At 44.5% G+C, this 13575-nt stretch overlaps 2 protein-coding genes across 2 annotated transcripts in view; one reads left to right on the top strand and one right to left on the bottom strand.

Annotated features, from left to right (window-relative positions):
* Positions 1–1123, bottom strand: part of trmt10b (tRNA methyltransferase 10B) — a 65757-nt gene extending 64634 nt beyond the window's left edge. The window contains exon 1 of the mRNA XM_036146328.1: positions 1046–1123. The gene's annotated coding sequence lies outside the window, so the exon portion shown is untranslated. The remainder of the gene's footprint in view (positions 1–1045) is intronic.
* Positions 1–13575, top strand: part of intu (inturned planar cell polarity protein) — a gene marked incomplete in the record, with an annotated part of 45016 nt that overhangs the window by 28491 nt on the left and 2950 nt on the right. The window contains 10 exon segments of the mRNA XM_036146325.1: positions 1073–1288; positions 6549–6667; positions 7514–7603; positions 10201–10278; positions 10474–10660; positions 10918–10971; positions 11308–11370; positions 12594–12812; positions 12917–13009; positions 13101–13532. Coding sequence (XP_036002218.1) covers positions 1073–1288; positions 6549–6667; positions 7514–7603; positions 10201–10278; positions 10474–10660; positions 10918–10971; positions 11308–11370; positions 12594–12812; positions 12917–13009; positions 13101–13532 — 1551 coding nt within the window.

The following is a 13575-nucleotide window of genomic DNA, read 5'->3' as shown; positions in this document are numbered from 1 at the left end:
AGGGGCACATAAAAGAATTAAATCATAAAACAGGGCAATATTTAATCGCTTAATAATATGAAGTGAGCCACTTGTGGCTCTGGTACTGCAGGTTTCAGATCCCTGATCTGGCAGATGAAAACTGTGATCCCAGCTCAATATGGCTGAAGCTAAAAATAAAACACCTTGATTTTTAAACCATTGCTAGGGTGAAATTGTAAAGGTAAAAAAAATAAAATTGGTCAAAGTGACAAATCAGGTGTACAGGGTTCCTGCGGATCCTTAAAAAGTCTTAAAAGGCATTGAATTCTGTAATATAAAACTAAGGCCTTAATTGGCATTAAAATGTCTTAAATCAGTCTTTCTTAGGTCTTAAAATTGTTACCAGGTCATAAATAGGATTTTATTTTTGTAATCCTTACCAAACAGTCAAATAATTTATACAATTATATTTTTTTTAAATTTACCGAACGGCTCAATGTAACCATTATTGGTTCCATCCCGATAGCGGGACCAATAAAAACTGTTGCGGCCGGACCATAGCTGTGAAAAAGAGTTGGCACTGATTTATAGTTTATTTTAGTAGGGAACAAAACAAAGTTTGTGAATTCAGTTCAGTAGTTGTTAAAAATATATCTGTAATTTGTGTGTTTTTTAGCTTTCTTCCTATATGGAATGTTTTTCAAAATCTTTAACATGTCTACTGAGCCAGAAAGTAATGGTTTATGTTAAAATAAACATTTGGGTGAAGTTGTCGCATCCAGGTTTATCTTGTTTATCGTGAAGTTGGTCTTAACTTTTTATTTCAAGTGGCATTAAAAAGTCTTAAAAAGTCTTCAATTTAACTTGCCTTGTGCTGTAGGAACCCTGGGTGTGGTTTCTTCACCAATGCATATAATCGTAAGAAGTTTATTTAATTTATGTCTTTAGTACAGGGGCCATAACAGGGGCTAGGACCATTTCTACAGGGGCACTGGCCCCTGTGGGCCCCTGTCTAGGGCCGCCCATGTTGCTATGGGTCCCGTATATTTATCCGTGATAGTCATTTCTGCGGCCTCTCTGTTACCTAATCTCTTCCCTCGCGCTCCTCCAGGTGAAGCTGACATTGGAAACGGTGGATCTAGCAGAAAGCGGTGCTCCCACCGACTCCTCGGCGGCCCAGAAGATGAAGGCCTCTCCGCCGGTGAGCCAACTGGTGCGCTTGTTGTGGGGGGAGGACACGGCTGAGCTCCAGATGGCCATAGGACACATCCCACACATCGTCATGTACCTGTCGCTGAAGCTGGACTCAACGTCTCTGCAGGAGGAGGTCAGTTTGTGTGCGGCCTTCAACAGGGTGAGCTACCTGGTCCTGATTAGAGGCACATATCTGTTACGTAAAGCGCCGGAGCGTGAAGCCGTTCCCTCCGCAGAGCCATCTGATCCGAAAGAAAACGATGAAACATGTGGAAAAGAACGGTTTTATTGGACATGCAGCTCTATTTTAATAAAGTATATATGAGGTCGCTGAGTAGGAAAGTAGCCTTTGGCTCTGAATAGGTGGAAAGTGGATTGCTATAGAGCCTAAAATGAGTGTGATCTGAGTTTTTGGCTCCCGATTTTCCGGCCTTAATGCAGAGAGTTTTGTCCACAGCCCTGAAAAAAGGTACATGGTTTGGTTCCAGGCAGTGAGGAAATCACAGGTGGAAAAAATTGTCTTATATCCAGTCTTTATTACGTGTTCCACTGTTTAAATGTTTCATCCATCCATTTGTTTTTCATTCATCCATCCGTTTGCACCTGGCCACCTTCATTCGCTGGAAAACTGTGTCTGGAGTGAAATGGGCAAATAATGAATAATTCAGACAAAGTCAGAACTGCAGAGCATCAGAATTGTTTTCCAGCACAATAAAAAGATTGAAAAAGGGCCAATATGGCCGTGCTCCAATGGTGCAGGGGTAGTGAGCACAACCTATGTATAGAGGCCTCAGTCCTCGACGCAGCTGACCCGGTTTGATTCCGGCCTGTGGTTCTTCCCCACATCCAACCCCCTTTCCTGTCAGCCTGCTTTGTAAAAAATGAGCTATTAGTGCTACAAAAAGCCCAGAGAAACAGTATAAAAAAGAGTGGGGGAGGGTCGATATTAAACTGCAGTTAATCTGTGACTCCCACTGTTGAATTAAACACGAGGCTCCGGCATTAAAGTCATTTTGGGAGTTGCTGAGTGGAAGCTGCATACTTGGTAAAGCTGCGGACGTCTAGCAGAAACACTGAGAAGATTTAAGGCCAGGATGCAGTGGGTGCTGAGAGTGGACACACACAGTTACGCTCGGTTTATCATGTGGAAAAATTAGAAATCAAAGGTCTTTTGCAGGATGACCAGAAGAAAAAAGGCTGCCTCTGCTGAAACCTTCGATGTCTGAACACTTTTCCATCCCTTTGGAAAGTAAATTCTTAGGGAAACCAGATCATTACGAGGCTCTTAGCAACCCTTATAAACCTCCATTAGAGCATTACTCAGACCACTTTAATTATGTTCCTTCTCAGAAAGCGGATCCCGGTAATTGAGTGTTAAGAAGAAAAGTTGGAAAGGAAAACCCCAGCAGTCAAAGCGAACAGCTCTCTCTCTGAATTTCTCCAGACGTTTTCTGGAAACTACCGCTCTGGACGACCTCCAGGGCCTCTCTCTCTCTCTCCGCGACCAAGTCGAAGGAAAAGAAAAGTCAGAGAGCTGCGTGATTAGTTCGGCTTCTTACGGCAAATGATCCGTGGTTCAAACGCTGCCAGCTGCGCTCCGTAGAGTCTTAGTCCGGCCTGTGATGGAGCAGAGCGAAGCAGACTATTTGCCCAGCGAGCTGGTTGTGAAGTGCTGCTGTGAAAAGCTCCTCTGACAGTGTAATTACACGTTCTTAGTGCTGCGCTGGTTCCGCTGCTCCTTTCCTGTGTATCTGCGTGCCGGAGTTGTTGTTTTTTTACTTATTTTGACCCAGACTACAGCGGCGAAGGAGAGCACGGCTTGTCCGGAGCCACATCAGCGAGCGGCTGGTTTTTCTGAATGACGGCGCTGAGCAGAAACCCTCTAAAGCCCCGACTTTGATCCTTTGGCCCTCGTGATTGCAGGGTTGGCAGAACGTGAGATATTCAGCCGCTGCTGCTGCTGCAGACTTGGTTCTGCTACGGCTTGTTGATATGAGCTCTCACACTTCAGCGGCCTCCAAGGGGTGCGTTCCTCACCTAATGCTCAATGTCTTTGGTGGGTCTTTTGCTCTGGTTGCCAAGGCAAACCAGCCGCTTCGCTGGAAGGAACGCTAATATACCAGCAATGCCCTGACTTTGTCACCAGAAATAAAACGTCTTTCTTATACACTATGTGTATTCAGACCCCTTGAGCTCTTTTATCTGGAATTTGCAACATAAATTAGAGCACGATTAGGAAAATTGTGATTGTTACAGAGCCCATATTCACTGCAGTTACATCTGAAATACCTATGGGTATGTCTCTGCCAGTTTACCAACCCTAGAAGCTGCATTTTTCTGCCCAGATTATTTATAAAATAGATCAAGCTTCCATCAGATTGGATGCAAAGTGTCTTTTCGCCTGTAGGTTTAGTGTTGGTGAACCTCCCCGCCCAGTCTCGACTGTTTTGCAGCCTCCAGTATCGACCTGCACTCTGCTCCCCATCAACTCTGACCAGCTTCCCTTTCTCAACAAATACCTGCCCCAACTATAATGCTGCCACCATCATGCCTCACAGTCAAGATGCTGTGTTCAGGACATTGTTTTTATGTAGGCCATAAAGTTCACCTTCGGTCTCACCTGAGCAGAGCAGCTTCTTGCAAATGATCCTGACTAGTTTTTTTTTTTTAAACAGCCAGGTCAAGGGGAGAGACACAATAAACCTAATCAGTCAAACAAAAGGATAGAAGAAATGAATTGAGCCAAACTTTCTTTCCTCATCTTGCATACATCATCCTTCTTTCCTTTTTTTTCACTCCAAAAACCTCTTTTCTGCTCGTCCCCTTTCCAACATCTTGCAAGCCGTGCAATGAGTATCTCTGTTTTAGGAGGACTTTATTTTTAGGTGACGGATTGAATTGTCCTCTGTGAGACGTTCAGAGGATGGGATGTTGCTTTAGAACAGAGATTCCCAAACTTTTCTATGGCATGGCCCCTAAACAGCAAACCCACAGCACCCGCTGCAAAATAGGTTAGAAAAATCCACTTTTCAAACATTTTCTCACTTTTACTCACTATTCAATACTTGAACAAATTATTTTTTTTAGCAATGAATAACCCATTGTTGAAAAGAACAGAAGAAATGTCGGTCAGGGTCAGACGCCTGTTACTGTCCCCGAGTAAACGGGGTTTATGTTTTGTTTTCAGTCCCTTTAAAGTTGAAAAGTCTCACACAAGACAAGTACTGTAGAATGATGCTAAAGAGGGAATACAACACAAGTTGTTTTATAATAATTATTTAATAATAATAATAATAATAATAATAATAATAATAATGAAATTATAATGTATCATAATGACAACAAAATAGAGTCTATTTTTTGTGTTTTTGCATATTTTCCCCTCCAGTTTCCTGAGGCTCTCCTAGCGCCCCTTGGTGGCCCTTCGCTTTGATAAGCACAGCTTTATAACAAAACCTTGCTTTGAACGTTCTCCCTGACCTGTCTGCTGTCTTCCTGTCTCCATGATGCTGGTTGTTCACTGTGGATCTCTAACAAACCTCTGAGACCTTCGCAGAACACCCGTTCACTGATTAGATAGCTTCAGAAGCTAACGGTCTACGGGGTTTTATTAAGGCGTATAAAGGGAGGTGAATTTAAAGGGGAAGTCCGGTCAACAAGGAAAAATCAGGGTATCATTAGCTATAACTAAAACTAATACGTTTGTGGTTATTTAATGAACTTATCTTTAATCAATAAGAAAATAAAAACATAAATTGTCGTCTGAATCACTGTGTATGGGGGCTGACATTACTGCCCATATTTGGGCAGTAAGGGGCGTTTGACATCACATCCTGGGGCGTGGAAAAGCGGAAGCGGCGACAGCATTTCTCTCCGCTTTCCATGCAAAGTCAATAGGAGCCGTTCTACACAGCTGCGATCATCAATAATTTTTTCGGATTTCCAGAGGACTTCACCGCTGACATTCCCACGAGCTATTGCTAAAGGAACAATGCCCACGTGCATGGCCATCGGATGTTCCAACACAACTGGTAAAAGTGGAAAAAAACATTGTTTATTTCAACACAGTCACTTCAGCGATCTCTCCTCCGCTGTGTGTGTGTGTGTGTTTGTGTCTGTGTGTGCGCGCGCTCAGCTGCAGCGCCGTGCAAAGCTGTGCTCCGCCCAGCATGTGCTGGAATGCTCTTATATTTTAATACTTATACTATAATAATCAGCTAACTTAAGTCACTTCAGCGATCTCTCCTCCGCTGTGTGTGTGTGTGTGTGTGTGTGTTTGTGTGCGCGCTCCACGGCTCAAAGCCGTGCTGCGCGGAGCGCGCACATACACATACACACACACACACACACACACACACACACACACACACACACACACACACACACACAGGCGTGTATAGATATATTCTGTAGGACCCGACTGAGTTTGCAATGGAAAAAGGTGCGCTGGATTCCGTCAAAAGTCCGGTTTCTGTCAAGAAACTCTTCTAAAACATCCATATCGCTATCAGATGATGATGACTCCACAGAACTCTCATCACTGTCACTAAGTACTTCATCACTCTCTGCTTCGTATAGAGCACTAGCCCTCGCCATCTTGGAAAATAGTGCACGTGACAAACAGAGCTTTGAAACTTGCTCAACAGCGGGTCCGCCGAGTGACGTCAAAAAATGGGAGGTGACAGTACTATTCTTGACCAAGATGGATTCCTCCAAATAAACATGATTAAATGAGAATTATTATTAATTAAAAAAACTTATAATTTTTTGCACAGTATGTAGTAGTTTTATATTTAAAGTACTTTCAGCAGTTTGAATTCTGATTTTGACCGGACTTCTCCTTTAAATGCATGGCAAACTTTCAGGTTTTCTACCTATAGCTAATATTTGTTCGACTCCACCGTTGCGTTGTGTTGGTCTGTTAAATAAAATCCCATTAAAATGCATTCAAGGTGGTGTTTGTATGGTGACATCATTTTGAAAACACTTTTCTAAGGCCCTCTATAAGTGGGTTAAGGGCGTTAGCAGGTTTCTGAAGATAAGCTGTTAAGATTGTCTCCTCAGCTATGGAAATTCAAACGCTCCAAATACTATTGTTTCTCTCACTCTAAAGATACCTCAGTAATGCTCGGCTGGGCTAATCCTAACCAATACTTGGAATAAAACTATGGAATGACAAGAATGCAGCGTAAGCATCCATCTGCTTCTCCATCCGTTCTTCTGCACCAAGCAGACGCTTTCAGGACTGATCTTCCAAGAGCAGATACTTCACATTTTTATGCTCCCCTTTTCTTTTTTTTTTCCTCGACTAACCAGCAACGTTCTTCTAAGCCTCGTATGTAATTTTCAAGACGCAGGGCTGTATTTCTAAACTAAGCCGTCTATCTCTTTAGGAGGAGATCCTATACCAGTACCCGACGTCTGAGGCGTCCAGCCAGCTGAAAGGAGTGAGAGGCATCTTCCTCACGCTGTGTGACATGCTGGAGAACGTCACAGGTGGCCAGATCATCAGGTCGGGACGGCGACTCGCCTGGAAAGTGTCACATTCAGTCTAATCTCTGACGAGGCAGAGACGGTCTGTGGAGAGAAGCAGCACTGATCTAAGTCCTTTGATTTTGAGATGCTGAATTCGTTTGACAGCAAGACTGCAGCTCTGGTCAGAAGATTACAAACATACATCAAGAGAACCAATGTCATAATAATTAATGTAGGGCTTTTAAGGACCATTTGGATTGTTCCATTTTGAGGGGGGCGGGGGGTAAGAGAAACATCCATCCATCCATTAAATGTATCTGTTTTGCATCCATCCCTCAGTTTTCTATACCAGCTTTAGGGCCGCAGGAGGCCTTGGTGCCTTTTTCTAGCGGTATTCTTTAAACACATTGTACAACAGTCAACTAATTTAAATTTTAAAAGAACAAATTTGTCTCTGAAGTATGAATTTTCTGTTGATCTCGTATAATCCACCACGGTTTGGATCAGAGGAAAACCACAGTAATGTGTAACATGAACATTTGCCCCAAAATTACAGAAGCTTTGTTGTTGTATAATTATAACTCTACTGGGGGAACACTGCCATTTAAACGCGTTGTTAAATTGATTAGTGACCATTGTGCCAATAGTGAGTGCATGTAATCTTCTCACCAGAACTATAAATTGTTTGTAGAAAACGTGTCTGTAATGATAAATCCTTTATTTTTGTATTCTCCAGCCAGTAATCTTGATGTGGATTTTTATTTATGAAACCCATATTTGCATTCATGTAAATCCCAGACTTCCTCTCTAGTGCTGCGTTCATCCTTGGCATTGTTTTTTCCGTCTTTTTTTTCTCTTCCCCTCCTCCTGGTCCCTCGCTCAGCTCGTCCCTGTTGCTCGGGAAACATCTGGTTCACGTCGGCTACTGGAAGGAGCGCGACAACCTGCTGGTCGTCGGCCTTCCTGCGGAGAGGTAGAGACACGCAGCGCGCACACACACAGATCCGGGAGCTTCACGTCGGACAAACAGCAGCTGTCAGTTGTTATTACGAAAAAGCGTGACTGATGCCGCTGACTGAGTCATTTAATGTGCTTTAAAATCTGTTTTTGTAGAAGGGAGAGATTTAAGAGGGCAATCTGAGAAGCCCATCTGCTTTCTTCAGATGGGCTTTAAACATGTGCTTCTCTTTAGCCTTTTTTGTTTGGAAGATGAATGCCTGTTTAAAGCAGAGGCTGTTCTTGGAAGCGGCCACGGCCATCAGCAATGTTTGCCAAGTCAGTCGCAGTGACCTCCAGAAGATAATTGATGTGTGAAATCTGTGCCCCTACAGTTGAGACCACATGTTTACATACATCTTAAAAGGTATTCATGTATAAAAAGGGACAGCCTTTTATTCCCCACTGTCTGGCATTCAGTCAGGCTAAACACTTCCTGTTTGAGCTCAGCTAGCAATTGGATTCAATTCAATTTTATTTATATAGCGGCAAGTCATGAAACATGTCATCTCAAGGCACTTTCCAAAGTCCAATTCAATCAGATTATACAGATTGGATCAGATTATACAGATTGGTCAAAATATTTCTTATGTAAGGAAACCCAGTAGATTGCATCAAAGTCCCGACAAGCAGCATTCACTCCTGGAGAACCGTAGAGCCACAGGGAGAGTCGTCTGCATTGTCCATGGCTTTGCAGCAATCCCTCATACTGAGCAAGCATGAAGCAACAGTGGAAAGAAAAACACCCCTTTAACAGGTAGGAAAACCTCCAACAGAACCAGGCTCAGTATGAACGGTAGCATTATCAAAATTATTTATATGTGATCCATCCCGGTATAATGAGGGAAAGAGGTTTTTTTTTTTTTTACATATAATCAGGACTTTATATACAATTGGATTATTTTCTTCTAGACATTTTGGGTAAGCCCAGATGATGATGTCATGGCTTTTTAAGTTTCTGATCAATTTACAACCTTTGCGTTAATAGGATGCCCTCCTGTGGATGCGTGATAGGGCAACACTTCACACTCTGCTTCTTAGTGAGACAGTAGGGCAAAATGTGAAGAAATCAGGAGTAGAAATGTGCAAACACAAGGAGGATGTCCAGCTATCATGACATGATGATACATACATTGTGAAATGTATGTATCAACCTTAGATTAAAAAAAAAAGACCATATAAAGGGGAAGGTGGCTGAAGGTGGTAGGAGGGTGTCATTGTCAACATGGAAATGGGTCCGGTTCTGTCGTGGGTTAAAAGGCCGCTCAGCGAAAGAGACGCCATTACTCCAAAGCTACATGAAAAGATAAATTACAGTTTGCAGCCAGGGACAAAGACCTTCATTTCTGGACATTTTCTGGTGGACATTGAAGTGCTTTGGTCGTTGTGATCGTTGTTACGTTTGGAGAACAGAGGGAGGACCGCAGGCTTGAAAACACCATCCCAGCTGTGAAGCAAGGCGGCATCATGTTGTCTGGGTGTTTTTCTGCCGGAGGGACAGGTACTCTTCATAGAACGAAATACATGGTGAGGAAAGAACATCCAGGGGTGTGAAAAAGTGTTTGCCCGCTTCCTGGTTTCTTCTTTTCTGGCATGTTTGTGACTCTCAAGTGCTTTAGAACATCAAACAAATTCAAATAGTCAAAGAGTAAAACCAGTAAACACAAAATGCAGTTTTTAAATGAAGGTTGATATTATTATGGGAGATAAAACTCCAAACCATTAAACCCCGTGTGACAAAGTGATAAACCTAATAACTGGGTGGGCCGCCCTTAGCAGCAACAACTAAGACTTTTCCAGCACTGTGGAGGAACTTTGGACAACTCGTCTCTGCAGAATTGTTGTTCAGCCACATTGGAGGGTTTTCCAGAATGAACGGCCTTTTTATGGTCATGCCACAGCATCTTAGTAGGATTAAGATCAGGACTTTGACTAGGCCACTCCAAAGTCTTCGTTTTCTTTTTTCTTCAGCCATTTAGAGGTGAACTTGCTGGTGTGTTCACCTTGTAAGGTGAAAATATTGAAGCTACGTCTCAAGACATCAGGCTGGCTGTAAAATCACAGCCAAATTAGTTACGAAGTAGATTAAGGACGACAAAGATGGCGTTCTGGAGTGGTCCTCTCAAAGCCCTGATGGCTGTCCCATAGACAACGTGTCACCAGAGCACGGCCGCCGGCAAACCCGTCTCAGTTACAGCAGTTTAGGCTGAAGGAATAGGCCAAAATGTCCAGTAAACTGTTATGAGGGAGATGGGGAAGGAAACACGAAATATTAGACCCAAGTTATGCAGTTTCAAAGCAGCGGCATAAAACCACTAAGGAATCATAAACTTCAGACTCTTGTCTTATTATTCTGGCATTTAGCAAATGTAAATTATTTGTCTAATCCTAACAGACATAAAGAAGGAAACGTTTAGTCTGATTTAATGTCAGACAGAGAGGGAAAAAATGTGTTTTTTGATAAAGTGAATGAAAACATCTGGTGTAATTTTTAAATTGCACTACTAGCATGGAGTTAGCACTAACTACGCTGCAGCCAGGTCTGTGATTGACTTTATGCCCGTCTCCTTGCAGGGTTCCTCTGCTGGCTCTGCAGACGGTGGTTGGCAACGTGGTGCGGACTTTAAAACTGATGTACGGCTCCTTGGACAGGTACCTCCCTCTAGGATTCCTTTCTCTTTCTGTACGCTGAAATTAATGTCTTCTTTTACGAAAGCAAGATCTGAGTCCCAGTAGTTCCTCTTCGTTGTCAATGTTTCTCAGCCTCTGTTGCTTGGATTTTGGAATGTGATCTTTCAGACTTGAGTTAAATAAGTTCATGTGACATCCTAAATGTGTCCTCCGCAGGGCATTCTCCAAGGTGGACCACGCTCCCCGGTTGGACCATTTCTTCTGCTTGTTCTTCCAGCAGCTCATCCAGCCTTGGCGCCTGAGGGAGGGCTCCTCGCCGTCGCCGTCTCCCGAGGCGTCGGCGAGCCTCTTCCTGGACGGACTGCCGGCGGTCCGATGGCTCACTTTGCCTCCTGAGATTAAGGTTTGCTCAACTTAACTCTGACGCCACAACAGCAGAAGTGTCCAGTCCCATCGCTCATTGGTGCACACCTGCTGCCCCCTTGTGTTCATTTTTGAAAACGACACCTGAGTTAAAATAAATCCCAATCAATAATCAATGAAAGCTACAACAGAACATGCTGTATTGTTGTGTGTGTGTGTGTGTGTGTGTGTGTGTGTGTGTGTGTGTGTGTGTGTGTGTGTGTGTTGGTGATTTATTACTGTGTGTGATCTCCTCAGATGGAGGTGGATACAGTCCTCTCTGATTTCGAGTCCTCTGACTTTGGCGAAATGGTGAGAATGGTTTAATTATTCCACATAAAAAAAAACTGAATGGTTTGTTCATCCATCAGAGGGATTTAAAGGGCCACATTAGTGAAACCTGCATTGCATGAACACATTCATGTGATCTGGGGAATAAAAGGTTAGCCTATTTTTAGCGAGGCGTTCATGTCAGCGTGTGCACACCGGTTATTTTTAACAGGAAGCCAATGAGATCAGATTTCTCTTAAGAGCATACAGCATTAACCAATTACAGAACATTATACAGATTTGTCATGAATCACATCCAACTTTTTAGTCTTTATTTACCACCTTTTGCACACCGTCGTAATTATTATTGTTTTGCAGTCAGAGGACTTCTTCGGCCTGAGGCGTCTCTACGTTATACTCGGTTCCTGTTTGTTCTACAAGGTAGGAGTCCAAGTCAAGACAAGCGCACACATGCTCGCCTGCAGTTTTGTCTACAGACTACAGATCGTAATCTGCAGATGTTTCAGACAAAACATGCAGATAGCAGAGACTGTTTACACAAGGTGCTCTAATTATATCCTGCTAGGGTGTCTTCCCATTTTGTCACGTGACGGCCGTCTGTGTGACGCGTATTTGTATTGAACCTCCCTAGCTTTGCAGGCTTAGGTTTTGCGTCAGCTAAATGCTGCTGGTGTGTTGGGAAATGTCTCTAACAGATCTACGCGTCTAGAAGCTGAGATCTTTGCCTATGTTTGTGTTTTTAAAACAGCTCAGGCTCAGTCAGATTGAACGGAGGAGGTCTGTGAACATGAACGTCTATTTTCATGTCAGCAGATTGTCCTACCTGAGCTATAAGTCTCTACAGCTCCTCCAGAGTCACCATGGGGCCTCTTGGCTGCTTCTCAGATTATTGCTGTCCTTGTCTTAGACATAGACAGACTTTAATGTCGTGCATCAATCTGCACATTCACAAAGTACGTTTGAGCAACATTTTGTTGCCAAGCTCTGAGTAAAAAAGGAAAGAAAAAAACTGACATAATCACTTTATTAAAGACACAAATAGGTCCATATTAACAGCCATACAAATAAATAAATAAGAAAATAAAGAAACAATAATATAGTAATGTGCCCAGTCAGTTTAGATGGACGACCATGTTTTCATAGGTTTTCAGTGTTCCTGTTCTTTTCTAATTTACAGGTGATGAGCTGCATTCAGCTCTCCAAGCTGTTCAGACGAGGTTGTTCTGAACCCAAACTCCGCTCTAGCCTCTGCCTGACCTCTCTGCTGTGCTCCTTGGTCATCATAATGCTGTTTGTTCACTAATGTTCTCTTACGAACCTCTGAGGCTTTTGCAGAACATCTGGATTTATCCTGCGGTTAAATTACACCCAAGTAGACCCGGTTTACCAGTTAGTCGGCTTTATGGAAGTTTTACCGGACTTTTCTTATCAGAATAAGCACAAGTGCTCGCCACACTTTTCAGATTTTAACTTATTTTCCCTAAACCATGTGTGATTTTCCTTCCTCTTTACCATTATGTGCTGCTTCGTACCAATAAAACACACTGAAGTTTATAGTTGTGTCCTGACAGAATGTTGAAGGGTGTGAATGTCGCCATACGCTGGGTGCTGAATCCTCCATCCTCTCTCCTCTTTCCTCTCAGTCCTACCTGATTGCCAACCATCTGCCTAAGGAGGACCTGCTGGACGTGTGCCTCTACTGCCAGCACTTCTGCCTGCTGCCTCTGGCTGCAGAGCAGCGGGTGGGTCAGCTGGTGATCTGGAGGGAAGTCTTCCCCCAGCAGAGAGCCGACGGAGGCGTCGGCACGGCGCCGGGCTTCAGGCCGCCTCAGGGACGACACTTCCTCCTCATAGTGGGGCTGGTGAGCAGGACTGAGACGGTTGATCCCTGTTTTCTTTCAGCGGGGCGTTGCCTTCGTCAATCTACACACATCTTCCCTTCTCCCCCTCTCTGTCTCCGCCTCAGAGGCACTTCATGCAGTGCGTCCTGCTGGAGGCGGGCGGCTGCGCGTCTCCGGCTCTGGGCTCTCCAGGACCCGATTGTGTTTATGTGGATCAGGTAGTTTTTTGTTGTGTGTCCATATAAACTCTAGTTGATCTGCCGATCAACTCCACATTGAAAAAGCGTTCTGTTCTTGTCGTGTCCTCAGGTGAAAGCCACTCTCCTGCAGCTGGAGGCGCTGGAGGCAGGGATGGAGGAGCGGCTGAACGTCCCCTCTGCTCCCTGTCTGTCCTGCGCCGACTGGTTCCTCCCTGCCTCCACGGCCCGGGATCGCCTCGACAGCCTGGCGTCCTCCTCCCCCGTCCTCAGCAAGCTGGCCGGAGCTATACGAGGGTCCCCGTCCGGGTCTAGAGGGCGTGGCCTGTTCGGCGAGAAGTCCCGCAGGTCCAGCCCACAGAGGAGCTTGTCTGACAGCGGGAGTCAGGGTCGGATGGACGCTGGGTCGGGGTCCGCTTCGTCGGGGGCTCCGGGCCTCAGTCCTCACTCCACCCCGGACTCAGCGAGAAGGCTCGGCGGGAGACGGGACTCTCTGGGGTCCGGGGGCTCTGAGGGGAGCGGAGGCAGCGGCGGTCTCTTTAAGGTACAGCTGTAGCATCCTCAGCTGTTCGCTAGCTGGGATTTTT

Source organism: Fundulus heteroclitus, chromosome 14 (assembly GCF_011125445.2).
Source record: "Fundulus heteroclitus isolate FHET01 chromosome 14, MU-UCD_Fhet_4.1, whole genome shotgun sequence".
Lineage (NCBI taxonomy): Eukaryota > Metazoa > Chordata > Actinopteri > Cyprinodontiformes > Fundulidae > Fundulus > Fundulus heteroclitus.
This window is presented reverse-complemented; position numbering and strand designations above follow the sequence as displayed.